This window comes from Oncorhynchus nerka, linkage group LG10, assembly GCF_034236695.1.
Source record: "Oncorhynchus nerka isolate Pitt River linkage group LG10, Oner_Uvic_2.0, whole genome shotgun sequence".
In the NCBI taxonomy this organism is placed as follows: Eukaryota; Metazoa; Chordata; class Actinopteri; order Salmoniformes; family Salmonidae; genus Oncorhynchus; species Oncorhynchus nerka.
Genome location: NC_088405.1, coordinates 54,813,254 through 54,830,368, shown reverse-complemented (window position 1 = coordinate 54,830,368; position 17,115 = coordinate 54,813,254). Strand labels below are relative to the sequence as shown.

At 39.8% G+C, this 17,115-nt stretch overlaps 2 protein-coding genes across 3 annotated transcripts; one reads left to right on the top strand and one right to left on the bottom strand.

Annotated features, from left to right (window-relative positions):
- Window positions 1-1,252: 1,252 nt before the first annotated feature.
- Window positions 1,253-9,078, bottom strand: LOC115135630 (zinc finger protein-like 1). The gene is made up of 8 exons (XM_029670530.2): window positions 8,869-9,078; window positions 8,510-8,626; window positions 6,361-6,472; window positions 6,019-6,212; window positions 5,702-5,777; window positions 5,340-5,534; window positions 4,966-5,113; window positions 1,253-3,744 (listed from the first exon to the last, which is right to left on the bottom strand). The coding sequence occupies exons 2-8, from the start codon at window positions 8,609-8,611 to the stop codon at window positions 3,558-3,560; spliced, it is 1,014 nt and encodes a 337-aa protein (XP_029526390.1). The 5' UTR covers window positions 8,612-8,626; window positions 8,869-9,078; the 3' UTR covers window positions 1,253-3,557.
- Window positions 9,079-9,937: 859 nt separating this feature from the next.
- Window positions 9,938-16,121, top strand: cdca5 (cell division cycle associated 5). Of its 2 annotated transcripts, none has more exons than XM_029670534.2 (5): window positions 9,938-10,444; window positions 14,155-14,222; window positions 14,378-14,446; window positions 14,567-15,070; window positions 15,246-16,121. In XM_029670534.2, exons 1-5 carry the CDS (start codon window positions 10,411-10,413, stop codon window positions 15,324-15,326), a joined length of 756 nt encoding a protein of 251 aa, XP_029526394.1. In that variant the 5' UTR covers window positions 9,938-10,410; the 3' UTR covers window positions 15,327-16,121. The 2 variants fall into 2 exon arrangements, with proteins under 2 accessions (XP_029526394.1, XP_064879651.1); XM_065023579.1 differs by lacking the exon at window positions 9,938-10,444 and adding an exon at window positions 10,496-11,701.
- The last annotated feature ends 994 nt before the right edge of the window (window positions 16,122-17,115 follow it).

Genomic DNA, 17,115 nt, shown 5'->3' with positions numbered 1-17,115 from the left:
TACATAATGCAACAACAAAAATTCTGCTGCCCCGCAAACAACAACTGCATCTACGCATGTAAACATTCCTCAAAAAACCCGCCAGTCTTCTGAAAGCCTATCCCTGGGATAGTTTTATTTTTCAGTTGGACAATTAGACACATTTTCCGACCAAAAGACACACCAGAATTGGCTTTCCAAGAGGTGTTGAGCATTCTTGAGTGGTCTAGTTGCAGTTTGAATATTGCTGCCCATCAATGATTCCCAACCAAATGTACAGCACTTGAGCAATTTTGACAAAAACAATGGATATGTTGCAGTAAGAGTTCTGCAAAATTGGTAGAATCTTATTCAAAATTATTTACAGCTGTAATGGTTGTCAAAGGTGCTTCCACCAAGTATTAACTCTGGGGTGTGAAGACAATCTTATTTATATTTTTTTGTACGTTTTCTATAAAAATTCTTTCACTTTCAAAATGTGGAGTATGTTGTGTAGATCAGTAGGGGGAAAAGACTGCAAAGGGTGTGTAGACTTTCACTAGGCACCATAGCCACGGGAAGTAAGGGGTGCTACATCACCCCCTAAATAAAAAATTAAAATAATGATTAATACAAAAAAACACACAAAAAAAATTCAACAAAAGTTGTGCACTGGCACTTTACTAGTATTAGCAGACCGATGTAGTGCAGGCAAAAACATTTATTCACCATATCTGCTTTGGCAAAAAAAAGTTGAATAATTAAGAACAGTATCTTGTAGGATTCAATAGTTGGAATTAAAAGAGTTGTTGCCTTGTCCCTTTCTCTGTGATTGTCATTCTAATTGAATCCAGCAATAACAAAACCCTGTCCTCAAACATTTACATCCAAAAGGTGCAAAGTTATGGGCAATGACACAAAACATTTTTCTTGATCAAACAACATGGAAATTAACTGACCATCCTTACAAACCACTTAATGTACATTACTGTATTACATAGGCCAGTCATCTAAGTTCATACCTGTAGACTTTCCATCACCACGAATAGAAAAACAAATGACCAATATAATTGAGTACATTGAGATAGCAAGTGGTTTGTGATGATGTGGCTCAGTTGGTAGAGCATGGCACTTGCAATGCTTGGGTTGGGGGTTTGATTCCCACCAGGGGAGCAGTATGAATAAGTATGGAAATGTAGGCACTCACCACTGTCAGTTTCTCTTGATCTACTAAAAGGAATGAATAGACCATTTCAGTTATCACATAGAAATAAAGTATTTCAAGAAACTGGAAAACATATCAAGCAAGTAATTTTATATTCCACAATATTAGCAGATTAACTGTTTTGTACAGAGCAGTTCTGAGATACCAATAAATTAATCACATTCCCCTCAAGAAACAGAACACTTGCATGAGTCAGCAACTTTCCATCCTCAGATAATGATATGTCAAACCATTCAGTTCTTTTAAAAACTGATGTGAAAAGTAACAATATGACGTGTTCATAGATCAATTCAAACAGTTAAGTCTTTACAAAGAGTATAATTTAATTGAGAAATGTGAAAAGCAAAACAAAATTGGGGTTGTCAGCTTTATCAAAAGGGATAAAGTCAGCTTTATCAAAAGGGATAAAGTCAGCTTTATCAAAAGGGATAAAGTCAGCTTTATCAAAAGGGATAAAGTCAGCTTTATCAAAAGGACATTACTCCAAAATAAATGTTTAAAAAAAACACAGCTTCTTACATTGACAGAACTGTCTTCTGCAGAGTAAGCATCAGCAAGAGACATTTTTCCTCAAATATTTTTTAAAAAGTATGTAATTTTTCACAAAAGTGCAAAGATAAGAACAGCAAATTGATATTGGTATACTGTTGACATTTGATTTAAATACATAAAATGGGACTTCTCAAACACAATGATTTCAAAAGAGAGGTCCTAGCAACACACCTACCCACGAACACATTTTGTTTTTGTAAATGGCAAGTTAAAATGGTCAAAGAATGTCCAAATATACAACCAAATTTGAACCACAGCAATGCGCAGACACCTTCAAACTCAAGAGAAGCAAGTTAAGGATCTTTGAAAGTAGACCACTCTGTCAAACAGTGTCTGAGCACACAGCCTGGTCTCATAGACTATATGTAACATAACGAATGTAAATCCGCAACCCTGAAAATAATATGATACGTTTAGTATGGTATAGTTACGTAAGACAGATGATTACTTAAGGCATAATTGAAAGTAGGGTGGTTGGTCGTGGTGGATGGGCGCTAATGTTAGCCACCTAGCTAGATTTCATAACATATCATACGTTTAGCAAATTCGTAACATGTCATGAAATGGGTGATGGACATCCACAGATTAATACATACCATATGAAACAGAACTTGGTAAAATGGAGTTTCTCGGATTTACATACAGAAAAGTACTCAGACCAGGTTGGGGCACAGGGCACTTGTGGATTTCAGAACACTATGACATTTTAATGCTATACCAAGATGAACAATGTCCCTTGGGTTAACAACCACTCAATTTTAATATCCTCAGACTATCCGTTCTACATTTTCTTTGTCCAAAGATTACAATTTATATTGCATTCAGAATTTGGGAGACAATCGGTTAGAATCATTTATTCCAGTTCAACACAAAATTCACCGTAATTCATTCAATTTCTATATTTACATACATTAAGACTTAATCAACATTCAAAAACAGTATGTGCATGTCAGACACAGCATTCTTCCAGTTCAACACAAACCTCACACTCACTCAAGTAACTTGAACAACTGTTATTGATGCCCACTCCAAAAATACCTTTGTTTTTAGCAGATGTTGCAACAAGCCATATTTGTGTGCCATATCTAATAGAACAGTATTTCTGTTTTCCCATCACCTTTATTACCATCACTGCAATCTCATTTAAAGTAACTGTCCAGTGTTCCCAGATTTATATTAAATATGATCTAGAACTAATTACAATAGGAGTGAAATAGTTCCTTCCTTCCAAAAAAAAAAGAAGAAGAAAGAATATTAATGCGAGTAAAGCGCTGATTGACCAGCTCATCCTCAGGATGACATCGTCCTCTCTGAGTATATAGTCAGCATTTTTTAAACGGCCTGTTTGAGTTCAGTTTGTGTTGGATTAACAAATTACAATTACAATTTATGCTTTGGCCACAAATATGAGTATAGGATGAGTCAACAACATTATTTGGGTAAAAGTTAAATAGAGTATGAACTTGGTGAGATTTTCACTGGACAGTTACTTTAAATGTACAGTGGGTCAAAATATATTAAATTTGACATATAGCTCTAAAAGCAATGTAAATAATTTAATGTGTTCACACACACACACACAGGTTATATAGCCCATTAGTTCTTAGTAGTAGATGAATAGGAAATTTGCACCTGCCTATCCCAAAGAGGGGAAAAGGGTATAAGGTTGTTATCATTTGCAGGGAAAAAACGCATCATCCTGTCCTCTTCTTTGTTATCCGAGAGAGAAGGTGCCTCTCTGCCTCTACTGGTCCCACCATCTTAGATGGACTTAGATCGGCCCCATGTTCAACACTCACCAGGACACGGAGTTGGGTGCTGGTCAGTTTTTGCCCACTCGGATGTTGGGGTTTAGTAGGGGGTCTAAGTTGGGGTCGGAGTCAGCTGAAGCACGGCCCAGTTTAGCCATAATGATAATCAAGGTAAAGAATCCCAGAACTCCAACCAGAAGGAGCATGAAGACCCTCTGTTTCCAGGACAGGCCTGTCCTCTTTGAACCCGTCCGGTTTCTGAGAACACAAATTCATTTATATCTTCAGAGTTTAGAGAAATGGGACTCCACCTTTGGAGACAGTAACTGATCAATCAGATCTATAAAAAGTAAGTTACAAGGATATGTTTTTTTAAATGTTTACAACCAAATCTATGTTTTTGATGTAAATGGAATGTTGTTATAGAAGAGTCCAGACATCTTTTTGGGGGATTTCACTTGTTTTTGAGAAACTTACCCCAAACAGCAAATCAATTCCTGATCCTCGTTGTGTATAAAGGGGGCCCAGAAAAACCATGAAGAAATGCTCTAAAACACCCAAAATACATCCTTTCAGAAATGGCATACCTCTCACTATAGCAATGCAGGTCTTTAGATGCTGTACACATGAAATTGTGTCATTCCGAACTTTATCTGCAATGTTATATTCAATTTTGTTGCGACCCTCTCTACAGGTAACTGCCAAAAATAAAGAATCAAATAAACACTTAAGTAAATGAGGAATACAAAGTACAGTATATTGAAAACATAGGGTGACTCCACACAGGAAGTTCCAGACACTTCCAGAATCTATGCCAAGGTGCACTGACGCTGTTCTGGCGGCTTCTAGTGGTCCAACACCCTATTAAAACCACTATGTTGGTGTTTCTTTTATTTTGGCAGCAACCTGTAGCAGCAACCTGTAGCAGCAACCTGTAGCAGCAACCTGTAGCAGCAACCTGTAGCAGCAACCTGTAGCAGCAACCTGTAGCAGCAGGCTACATGGAGAATGAAACAGCTGGATAGGGGAAACAGCTCAAGTCGCACAAAAGGGAATAAAACGTTGCGGAGAAAGTTCGGAATGACACAGTTTCATGTGTACAGCATCTAAAGACCTGCATCGCTATACTGAGAGCTTTGTTGTTTCTAAAAGGATTTATTTGGGTGTTTTCGGAGCCTTTGGCCCCCATATTACACAACAAGGAAAATTATTGCTGTTTGAGGTAAGTATATCAAAAACAAGTGAAATCACAAAAAAGATGTCTTGGACCCTTCTATAACATTCCATATACATAGAAATAGAGATTTGGTTGTAAAAATAAAACTTCTCATTTAAGTATGTTAAATAATGGTTAAATAAAAATAAAAAGTACTGTTGTCCATATGTAATGTAGTTTGATCAGAAAGGTGTACTTGCTGTGCAATAACTACATGAATAGCACATACGTTAAATAACTAGTAACATAATTAAATGACTGACTTGAGAATCTGTGCAAACCAGCTGAGTGCTGGTCGTCGCCGGTACTTGTCGTCGTCAAAGTCGATCTGTGTCACAGAGCTGTGTCCAGCGCTGTAACTAGAGCTGGGACCAGTGTCCCGTGTGTCATAGACTTTCCTTGGGGTTGATGCTGGAAGCACAAATAAACATCAAATGAATAACCAAATATGAGGATACATTATACACATGCATCTACGTGAAGAATATCAGATGCGTTAGCAAAAATGACATGAACTAAGATTAGATTTGAGGCTACGGATTGGACTAGCCTGTATGGCATGACAACACTGTGTGGTTAGTAAAATTTAGGATTAGTACAGTTCCTGCAAACCAGAGTAACATTCATAGTCCTTTACCTGTGTGTAGGGTGATTGTGTCACTGGAGGTTGCAGTGATCATGTTGACCCCAGAGTGTTGTTCTTGTGCTACCATCCCCCCGTTGTTGTCGAGATTTCCATGATCTTCCTGTACTGGAGGTGGAACTAGACTAGGGGCCGGGCTGGGGGTGTAGGAGTGGGTGGGGTAAGCTTCAGTGGTCTCCAATGCTGGGGCTAGCACAGTGGGGGAGAAGGTAAATGTTACAGTAACCTTTCTGATTTGAACAAACAAATCAAACATTTAGCTTAGCATTATGTCATGATGCAGGGATTCAGCTGCAATACAGGCTCCCGTTATTGCAGACCAACAAGGCAGTAACAAACCAGAGACAATGACTCACCATCAAATGTGGACCAGTCAGCATAATCAGTGACATCATGTGTGCTGTCTTGAATAGCTTCTACAGGTTCATCAATCTTGCAGTGGAGAGAGTATGTGCATGTTAGATTTGAATCGTCACAGAATACTTGCCATCTCGCTGAAAGAAACACTTGATTTATGAGTCCTAAAACATATTTTAAGCCTTAAAAATATTTTACACTAATGTCATACACAATGTAATGTCGGTACCCAGCATCTCAACCAGTATATCCCTGTCACCATCATTATTCAATTTCTCTAACTGCTAGTGTGACCCAGCCCAACCCTATTCCTCACCAGAGGTAGGCCTAGTCCAGCTCTTGCCCAGTTGACTAAGGAGAGCTGTTCCCTCAGCATGTCAGCTATTGGGCTGGCCAGGTTGGAGGGGGGAAACACTGGACCCTGGCAGCTGGGGCACTGGTATCCTGCAGGAGCAGTGTGTAGGGGCAACCGGGCTGCCAGGTCATGAAGACAGGCCCAGTGGAATACATCTTGGATAGAGAGAAAGGGCAATGATCCAGGTGGGTTTGTGCAAATTCCACAGAGCAGTAATATCAAGCAACAATAATAATATGGAGAGTTATACCAAATTCAATAAGAGCACAAAGGATAACAAATCGAAGATGTTGACAATCTTACCATAGCAGACCAATCTGACAGTATCCTGGGAGATCAGTGGGTTATTACACAGTCGACAGTTAGGGCTGTAATCACTATCCTGAAGCCACTGGAGGTAGGACTGCACTATACACTGGTAATCAGAATGGAGAGAAAATACTTCATAGTTTAGTGGCAAAGACAGCTACTATTAGTCCCTTTTAGAATCCGAGAGTGAAAGACTTACACTCTCGTCTCTAACATGTAAGCTCAACATTTCCAAATAGTCCCATTACAAGTCAGAATGTGTAACACACTTCTGGACTTACTTTACCCGTTGGCAATGATTTTGTCCTTATGTCGGAAGTAATCCACAATATATCCACAAAGAACTCTTACCAGTCTGAACTTCAGTATGAGGGTTTGCACATGGTTCTGCCTGCTGGCAGCTTTGGCCCGTACCTCCAACACAATGCGGTTTTCAAGGGATTGTTAAATAAATATTAACTGTTTGGTCATAATATCATCACCTCTTGAAGAGTATAATCAGAACTACAAATGTCAGATTATTACATGCAAAACAACTGCGCACATTTAGCGCTATCAGAGTTATTCAGCAAGTAACTGCATGCTTTTCAGTAAACAATTGTATCATGTCATTTCAAATATGCGAGGGTAGCCTCAATATCTCTCTCAATATTGGCCACCATGAATTGGAAATTTGAGTGATATAAAATAAAAGTGAACTGTTCCTGACAAGTATGAGTTTTTTTTAGGTTATTTTCCCATCCTTTGAGGGCTCTGCCTGTCAAGTAGCAGAAGGGGCATTTCCCGATGTACAGTTAACTGATAATATTTACTTTGCAAGCTACCAGTATGAACTTTGTACAGTTGGCTTAACATTGCTAGTGGTAAGTAGACCTAGCTAATGTACTTTTTGCTGCTGACAGACATGATAGGCTACATTGATTGATGGATCACGTCAAATTAACTAGCTAGCTAATAACATATCACGTCAATATAAACGAACTTTCAGGGGATAAATTAGATGTCTAACTTATATCCAAATATTGTTTGATTTTCTTGCCATCTATAGTGGTGATGACAGAAGTCCGACTGACAACTTTACCAGGACGAGGACTTGCTGATGTCAAGCCCTTTCCAAAAGGACAATCTCTGATGAAGCGAGCTAAATGACACGTTTGTTTAGCTAGCTAGCCCAAGATATACTCTTAAGAAGCCTATCGTTTCTCCTTAAGGTCCATGGATAGTATATGTTATTTCCAGAGGTGGACTGGCTCGGGCAGCCACAAACTCAATCAACAAGTGAATCGATTCTCAATTGCGATAAGGTTCTAGAAACATAAAGCACTTTACTTTCATGTCACATCAAAATAATTTCACAAATGCAAAATATATACTTACTGTACACTGTTTTAACAGGCTTTATCAGAGTTGCAGCCAACAATAATTTTCAGTGACAAAACGCTTCTGATGGCATTCCTCCGTTACACACAGGTGTTCGGAGCATGCTAGGTAGCACATGTGGTCTCTCCAACTTCCGTAAACATGCGCTGTAACACGGCGATAAGGCCATGTGGGAACACTAACCCTATAAAAAATGTATTTTTGATATATATATATATATATTTTTTAATTACATTATTTCTCGCTGATGTGATAGATAAGTTCCTTATGCTTCCAAAACTGTACCGCAAGCGATACATTGTAATGTTCAGAACGAGTGTTGAGGATCTTAACAACATTCCCCGGTACAGAAGACACCTTCGTGTAATGTAATGGAACCGCGAGTCGTGATCAAGGGTTAGCTAGCTACATGCCAATCGGATTGGCTACCCTCACATATCTGAAATGACATGATAATTTATGTTTACTTATCATGAAACGAATGCAGTTACTTGCTGCATTACTCTGATGATAGTTACACGTGGAATAATCGGAAATGTGTAGTTCTGATTATGCTCTTCAAGAGGTGATATGAAAAACAAATAGTTATTTAACAATTCCTTGAAAACGGGACGTAGTTCTCAATGGTTTTAGCAGAGTTTGAAGTCTCCTTTCCCCCCAGCAGCCAAATCGAACGCGCTGCACCATATTGTGACGTTTTATTGTTAACGACCTATATTTCATTTCACATTACATTAATATTCAGAGCAGTCCATCCACTGACCTTGTTGTGGTTGGAGACCAGGCAATGCTCACAAACATTCACCCGATGTTCAAAGCAGAACAGGTTGGTCACCTTCCTCTTAGGACACTTGCACAGACCCATGGTCTGTCTGTAGTACTGTACACACAGATTCAGACACAAGTGACCACCAAAACAAGCTTCAGCAACAACATCATAATTATGGGTATTATCTAAGCAATGTTCTGATATCCCAGTCAAATCTACTCATGGATCAAATTAAGTTTGATGATTACATATGGGTGTGTAAGACACTGCTTTCGTGTATTGATAGATATTGCTAGTTCACTAGCATCAGATTTGTTTCGGGTGGCCTTAATTATAAATGATCTCAACCTTACCTGTTACACAAACTTTCTCCTTGATGCTTTTTCGTATGAAGGAAGGGTTGTAAAAATACTGATGTTCCGCTCTACCAACTTGGTCAGCTAAATCTAGAAAATGTGAACGTTTTCAGATGCTGACATTTTGCCACGTCTCTTCCGGTAGAGTCGCAGAAGAATGATGTCACGTGAGCACGGCACAGCTGGTCCAAGATTAGTTTGTGCTGTATTTTAAGACGGTTAAATGCTCTACTAACAAAAAAGCTGTTAGAATTGTAAGTATATGAATGTCCCTTAAGGTCCTTGTGTAATTGTAATGTGATATTGTACCCCCTAGTTCGATTGTATATTGTTTGTAATCTATGTATGCTTGTGTTCTCTCATGTGCTTTATGTATTGATTTGATATTAATAAAAAAATAATAAAAAAATATTAGTTTGTGCAGTTTTTAATTGAGGTTGTCAGGTTAAAATTGGTTTGGCGAGAACAGATCAATGATCAGATTTTATCGTAATTTAAAAAAAATAATTATGAAGTGGGTGGAGAACAACCCCCCTCTTCACATTGTTTAAGATATAATTTAAGTATTATTTTGAAATTATCAATAAGTGTGAAAACAAAAAAGCAATAACGTTACGTACCATAAAACGTTTTGACAAATTGAAAATGTATCTCGATATGTAATACTCCTGTCTGTTAGGTGATGTACTCTTTGTTTGTATATTTCTATTGTTGTATTTGTTTTGTTCATAATAATAATATTGGCGCGTTCTAAGCACGTAGCTGCATATTTTCGCCTACTCTATGACGTACACGTGTGTATTAACTCATTTCGCCCTTGCACTCCTAAACAACGCAATTTTTAAAAACTTTGCAAAGGGTCAAATCTACAAAACTTAGTCCACTCTGTTCGTAACAGGTTTTAGTTTTGGGAAAATACAATTATTGTTTTGAGAATAGAATTAGAATCCATCTCGCTCCATCCTTTCCCACTGGGCTTCTTGTCATCGCCATATTCGGTAGTGAGTAGAAACGCCCACCGGATGCTTCAAACGTATACATCCGTTGAAATCTCTGGCAAATGTTTCTATCTGTGTTTATCGTAGGTTTTCTTCATAAACATTTTATTTGGCGGTTGCAACAAAATGCAAGGTGTATACTGGAGTGTTAATCTATTTATTTGATCTAGCCCTGTGTTTCCGCCTACTATTCTGAAGTTTATCATAGTTTAGTGTAGTACTGAAGTAAATGGTTGTAGAGAGACGTAAACAACGGACAGGAAGTGGCAATCTAGCACTTCGGTACTTCCAGGCGGGCAATTTTGAAACGAGTAGGACTTCAGCTAGGGAGATCAAGCAAAGTGAACTACTACAGTAGTTATCTAGCTAGCAAGTTATCCACTCGCAATATTGCATTACATCGGTTTTGCATTAGTTATTAGGGGCCTAGTTAGCCTTTTATATTTTTTTGTTAACTATACAATTGTATTTTCTCATTTCGTAAGCTAGCTTGTTAGCTACTGATTTTATATTGGTAAATCAAGCTGGATAGGCGGCAAGGATGACCAACGAGACACCACAACCCGTTTTGGCTGGTCAGTATTTGTGTTATTTTGTTCTTTATTTCACACCCGCTATATACCCGAAAATGTGCCTCGGGATTCTTCAAAGTATCTACCCTTTGCCTTGATGACAGCTTTGCACACTTTTGGCATCCTTTTAACCAGCTTCATGAGGTAGTCACCTGGAATGCATTTCAATTAACAGGTGTGCCTTGTTAAAAGTGAATTTGTGGAATTTATTTCCTTAATTCGTATGATTTAATCAGTTGTGTTGTGACACGGTAGGGGTGGTATACAGAATATAGCCCTATTTGTATTGATTTTTTTAAACCTTTATTTAACTAGGCAAGTCAGTTAAGAACAAATTCTTATTTTCAATGACTGCTTAGGAACAGTGGGTTAACTGCCTTGTTCAGGGGCAGAACGACAGATTTTTTACCTTGTCAGCTCGGGGATTCAATCTTGCAACCTTTCCAACGCTCTAACCACTAGGCTACCGTTCAAATAAGCAAAGATAATTGACAGTCCATCATTACATTAAGACATGAAGGCCAGTCAATGTGGAAAATGTCAAGAACTTTAAAGGTTTCTTCAAGTGCAGTCGCAGAAACCATCAAGCGCTATGATGAAACTGGCTCTCATCAGTACCTCCACTGGAAAGGAAGACCCAGATTTACCTCCGCTGCAGAGGATAAGTTCATTAGAGTTATTGCTGCCCGAATAGATGCTTCAGAGTTCAAGTAACAGACACATCTCAACATCAACTGTAAAGCAGAGGCTGCGTGAATCAGGCCTTCGTGGTTGAAGAGACTTGCTTGGGCCAAGAAACACGAGCAATGGACATTAGTCCGTTGGAAATCTGTCCTTTTGGTCTGATGAGTCCAAATTTGAGATTTTTGGTTCCAACTGCCGTGTCTTTGGAAGACGCAGAGTAGGTGAATGGATGATCTACGTATGTGTGGTTCCCACCGTGAAGCATGGAGGAGGTGGTGTGGGGGTGCTTTGCTGGTGACACTGTCTGAGATTTTATTTAGAATTCAAGGCACACTTAACCAACATGGTTACCACAGCATTCAGCTGCGATACGCCATCCCATCTGGTTTGGGCTTAGTGGGACTGTCATTTGTTTTTCAACAGGACAATGACCCAAAACACACCTCCAGGCTGTGTAAGGGCTATTTGACCAAGAAGTAGAGTGATGGAGTGCTGCATCAGATGATCTGGCCTCCACAATCACCTGACCTCAACCCAATTGAGATGGTTTGGGATGAGTTGGACCGCAGAGTGAAGGTACAGCAGCCAACAAGTGCTCAGCATATGTTAGAACTCCTTCAAGACTGTTGGAAAAGCATTCCAGGTGAAGCTGGTTGAGAGAATGCCAAGTGTGCAAAGCTGTCAAGGCAAATGGTGGCTACTTTGAAGAATCTCAAATGTATTTTATTTTTTTTTTAACACTTGTTTGGTTACTACATGATTCCATGTGTGTTTTTTAATAGTTTTGATGTCTTCACTATTATGCTACAATGTGAAAATCACTGATTGACAATACATTTCACATGCTGTTGTGCAAATGGAATAGACAACAGGTGGAAATTATAGGCAATTAGCAAGACACCCCCAATAAAGGAGTGGTTCTGCAGGTGGTGACCACAGACCACTTCTCAGTTCCTATGGCTGATGTTTTGGTCACTTTTGAATGCTGGCGGTGCTTTCACTCTAGTGGTAGCATGAGATGGAGTCTACAACCCACACAAGTGGCTCAAGTAGTGCAGCTCATCCAGGATGGGACATCAATGCGAGCTGTGGCAAGAATGTTTGCTGTGTCTGTCAGCGTAGTGTCCAGAGCATGGAGGCGCTACCAGGAGACAGGCCAGTACATCAGGAGACGTGGAGGAGGTCGTAGGAGGGCAACAACCCAGTAGCAGGACCGCTACCTCCGCCTTTGTGCAAGGAGGAGCAGGAGGAGTACTGCCAGAGCCCTGCAAAATGACCTCCAGCAGGCCACAAATGTGCATGTGTCTGCTTAAACGGTCAGAAACAGACTCTGAGGGCCCGACGTCCACAGGTGGGGGTTGTGCTTACAGCCCAACACCGTGCAGGACGTTTGGCTTTTGCCAGAGAACACCAAGATTGGCAAATTCGCCACTGGCGCCCTGTGCTCTTCACAGATGAAAGCAGGTTCACACTGAGCACGTGACAGACGTGACAGAGTCTGGAGACGCCGTGGAGAACGTTCTGCTGCCTGCAACATCCTCCAGCATGACCGGTTTGGCGGTGGGTCAGTCATGGTGTGGGGTGGCATTTCTTTGGGGGGCAGCACAGCCCTCCATGTGCTCGCCAGAGGTAGCCTGACTGCCATTAGGTACCGAGATGAGATCCTCAGACCTCTTGTGAGACCATATGCTGGTGCGGTTGGCCCTGGGTTCCTCCTAATGCAAGACAATGCTGGACCTCATGTGGCTGGAGTGTGTCAGCAGTTCCTGCAAGAGGAAGGCATTGATGCTATGGACTGGCCCGCCCGTTCCCCAGACCTGAATCCAATTGACCACATCTGGGACATCATGCCACGTTGCACCACAGACTGTCCAGGAGTTGGCGGATGCTTTAGTCCAGGTCTGGGAGGAGATCCCTCAGGAGACCATCCGCCACCTCATCAGGAGCATGCCCAGGCGTTGTAGGGAGGTCATACAGGCGTGTGGAGGCCACACACACTACTGAGTCTCATTTTGACTTGTTTTAAGGACATTACATCAAAGTTGGATCAGCCTGTAGTGTGGTTTTCCACTTTAATTTTGAGTGTGACTCCAAATCCAGACCTCCATGGGTTGATAAATTTGATTTCCATTGATAATTTTTGTGTGGTTTTGTTGTCAGCACATTCAACTATGTAAATAAAAAAGTATTTAATAATAATATTTCATTAATTCAGATCTAGGCTGTGTTATTTTAGTGTTCCCTTTATTTTTTTGAGCAGTGTATATATATGTGTGTGTGTGTGTGTGTATACTGTCCTTTTTTTTGCCATGAATGTGTTATTCAATGCGTTTCTATGGGCTTTTAGTAGTAAGGCCAAAGTCAATATTTTATCAAATCATTTTTTGTTACCTTAACACCTTCGACTCTAAATAAGTAATTTAGAGAAGTTCTTCTGAAGTGCTTGCCCGTAGCTAGCAAATGTGTGGTTCACTGAATCAAACTTACATTTTTGATTTAAATGATGGTGAGATGAGTGTCAAATGTTATCTATTTTGTAGACTTAGTTAGAAAGCTAGCTATATGCCCCAATCTCAAATCAATGCAAGATCATCTATCTATTTCCATCATTTTGATGTCTATCTTGAGTAGGGTATAACTGCAGCCTGCAATTCAGGACGTCCCTGCATCTGGGCATTACTGCATCTGCAGGAACCTGGGACTGAACAGCCCTCTGCAACAGTCCTCCCCCAGGTGGTAAGGGTAGGCAGGGGGAACGCCCTGAATTACAGGCTACAGTTAAACTGTTGCCTATCTTCCCCATGTCTTTACATATTAAAGCATACATCTGGATCTTCACAACAGATGGCTTTGGACATGGACTCATCTTGACAGTAGACTAAAAACAACTGTCACTTCAACTTTAGCAGTCAAGGGTCTTTACCAGTCAAGTCATGTTGCTACTGGCTACAAAGATCACACAACATTGTAAAGCTGCCGGTTAGGTAAAATTGTTTATGGTTGGGCCATTCTTTGTCTTATCATACCAGATTCTACCTGCCAGCCACGAAGGAGGTCAATGCGGTTGACCTCTCCAAATGATAATGTCCCCAACTCTGTGAGTAGTAACTTTGTCAGCAGCTAGAACTAAACACCACCAGTCTTTCAGAACTAGTAACATTTCAATTTACCTATTGACATAGTCAAACTGCATCCTGCAAACATCTTCAGTCATTTCAGTATTTTTTCGAATTATGTTACTGTAATCCACAGGCTCCTACAGATGCCGTAAAACGCCACATCACTGTGAGGAAGATTGCACCCAGGAAAACACAAGTCAATGTGAGTTGAAAGAACACAGCAAATCGGTTTCCATAATAAGCTGCATAGTTTTTTAAATGTTTGGTCCTTCTGCTATTTCATATTAGCCCAGTCATATGTGCACAATTGATTTTGTTTCAGGTCCCCTCTGAGGACCACACAGAAAATGAACAAAGATTGATTGAAGGCAGTCCTAAGAAGTCCCAAATCTATACCCCAGGACCTGCCCAGGTCCCTACACCCAAAGCCACCATGCTCTCCCCGATCTTGGCCCCCTCACCACCCTGTCCACAGGCTGCAGCAAACCCAGAAGACTCAGCATGGTCACAAAAGGTGCGGAGGTCTTATACCCGCCTAAGCCTAGGGGACCCTTCATTTGAAAGTCACCAGGCCATGTACTCCTCATCTCCTCAGCGTCGGGAGACCCTGTTTGGATTTGAGAAGCTTCAGACACCTCAGGTTCTCCGCAAGGTTGAGAAGTTCAGGGTGGGCCCTGAAGCCTCCAGGTCTCTCTGTGGAGTCAGCTCCTTCACCCTGCTGGTAGGGGACAACAGTGCTGCTCCCGACCCAGAGCCAGATTTCAATATCCCTGGTGTCGCTGTGGTAAAGGAGAAGAGGAGGAGGAAGAAGGTTCCTCAAATAAAAGTAAGTGAGGACATATGTCACTGTTGACAACTAAACTATAGTAGACTACAGTGTACTTTACCACTTAACAAGATGTGAAAACCAGCGCTTACCACTATTTTCAAGATGGAGATGTGGAAGAAGTTATAGCATTTGTACCTTTGTTGATCTACTTTTCAATTTCCTTCCTAACCAGCTGGCAGAGCTGGATGACCTTGCGGCAAAGATGAATGCGGAGTTTGAAGAGGCAGAAGGATTTGAATTGTTGGTGGAATAAACTCGGGGGTCATCTACAAAGACTTTGACATGTGACTTGAAAGACTGGTTGCCAATACTGGAGAACGTTAATGTTTTTAATTTCATTATTGAATTACAAAGACAGTGAAGAATAGTTCAATTTTTATTTGAATGAATATGTCACCTATGGGAAACCAACAGGATTAATTTACAAGACAAATGTTGATTTTTTTTTTTTAATATTTTTTTTAATACAAACAAAAAAATTCAGTTGGAAATGTCAGATTGGTATCATCAACAATGTATCTCAAGAAAGAATTCTAGCTTCAAGGATGATCCTGTCACTTTGATATGTTAATAGTTATTTGTTTTTTGAAATTACAACTTCATTGGGACATCATATTGTGTTGATGAGCACCCTTTATATTTTAAATTATTTGCTCAATCATTGTTGGATTACAGGTGTGTTTTAACCTATAAGAATTATTTACAAAGCACCTATCACATTTTGTTCCCAGGAGGTTGCGCTCACCCTCTCATTGTGGCTTCTTCCATCACTGTTATTTTCTTTTGTATTAGTGTAAATGTAATTCGTTTCTTTACTCTACTCATCGATGATAGTTTAGATGTTAGTGATTTAAGACTTTTATTATCTGATCACCACTCCATATCAATTGGAAACACGTTCTTATTGGCTGACCATGTCCGTTACTGACTCAAGTCTATCATATGGTTGATCTCTTTGCTTTGTTTAGTTTTTCTGTAAGAAGTCATGTTGCTTTTTAGAATTGTTCCGTTATCATGAATATAATAAATAGTTTGTTATTCTGTGTAACTCTTCCAGTTTGAATAATTACCGTATGAAACAGTTTATTTTTTCCATTGATCTATGCATTTGTGATAACTACCGTGCTACATAATGCGTTCATTATAGTCATTCATTTTTATCTTTTAAAGATACTTTTTGAAGTAACATTTTACCAGGCCAGTGATTAAAAAAATAAAATAAAAAGTCAATTTAGTTTATATTGAGTATCAATGTTCTAGGTCTCCTAAATAACAATTGTCCTTTAGAATTGAAGGAGAAAACAGTTGATTTGTGAGTTATATAACCTGTGGGCTGGGTTTCAGCCCCACACTGCTTTGACCTTCCATTCTCTTTGCTGGAGGGTCACATCAGTGCAGTGCTGCCATTGATTGCGAGTGGAGGGCTGTGCTGTATCACACAATTGATAATCAATTCAGGGAAAGGGGCTGCGGGCGATGGACAACTACAGACGCTAGTATTGTATGGCTATAACCTCAGAGATAAACAGTCCGGAGACAAATTATTGTCTATATTACTGGTGTCAAACATCCCAGAAGCAGTTTTTATGTGTACCTCTGTACTTAACTGTCAGGGTGTGGTGATATGGGATTAAGATGTGATCATTCATTGCAAATAATTGTGTTTCTTGGTATGTGGTTGCTTGTGTCATGCCATTGGAATTAAATGTAATTCTCAATGCCGTTCCTTTTAGTTATCATGGACTATTGCAAGTCAAATCCAATTTTATTGGTCCATATCATGGTGGATATTGCAGTGACACAGTAGGTGCAGGTAGGTCAATAGCAAGCTGGGCATTAACCAGGCAATCTCCTAAACACTGAAGTCCACACAGTTTCATTGTATTCATAGATAACTTAAAGGGCAACATTATTTGATCAAATTCAGAGATATTTTTAGTTTCAGTTTAAGCTTAACATAAACAATGAGTTCTTAAATATAATAGAGTTTGTGAATAAACTACAACCCCCAAGAATGTTGCACAAATGACACAAGTGTTTTA

Coding starts and splice junctions, on each gene's coding strand:
- LOC115135630 (XM_029670530.2), bottom strand. CDS start 8,611: ATGGGTCTGTGCAAGTGTCCTAAGAGGAAGGTGACCAACCTGTTCTGC. Junction 6,213..6,360: donor TGTCAGATTGGTCTGCTATG/GTAAGATTGTCA, acceptor TCTCTATCCAAG/ATGTATTCCACTGGGCCTGT. Junction 3,745..4,965: donor TGGTTTGCACAGATTCTCAA/GTCAGTCATTTA, acceptor TTGTGTTCTCAG/AAACCGGACGGGTTCAAAGA.
- cdca5 (XM_029670534.2), top strand. CDS start 10,411: ATGACCAACGAGACACCACAACCCGTTTTGGCTG. Junction 14,223..14,377: donor ATGATAATGTCCCCAACTCT/GTGAGTAGTAAC, acceptor TGTAATCCACAG/GCTCCTACAGATGCCGTAAA. Junction 15,071..15,245: donor AGAAGGTTCCTCAAATAAAA/GTAAGTGAGGAC, acceptor CTTCCTAACCAG/CTGGCAGAGCTGGATGACCT.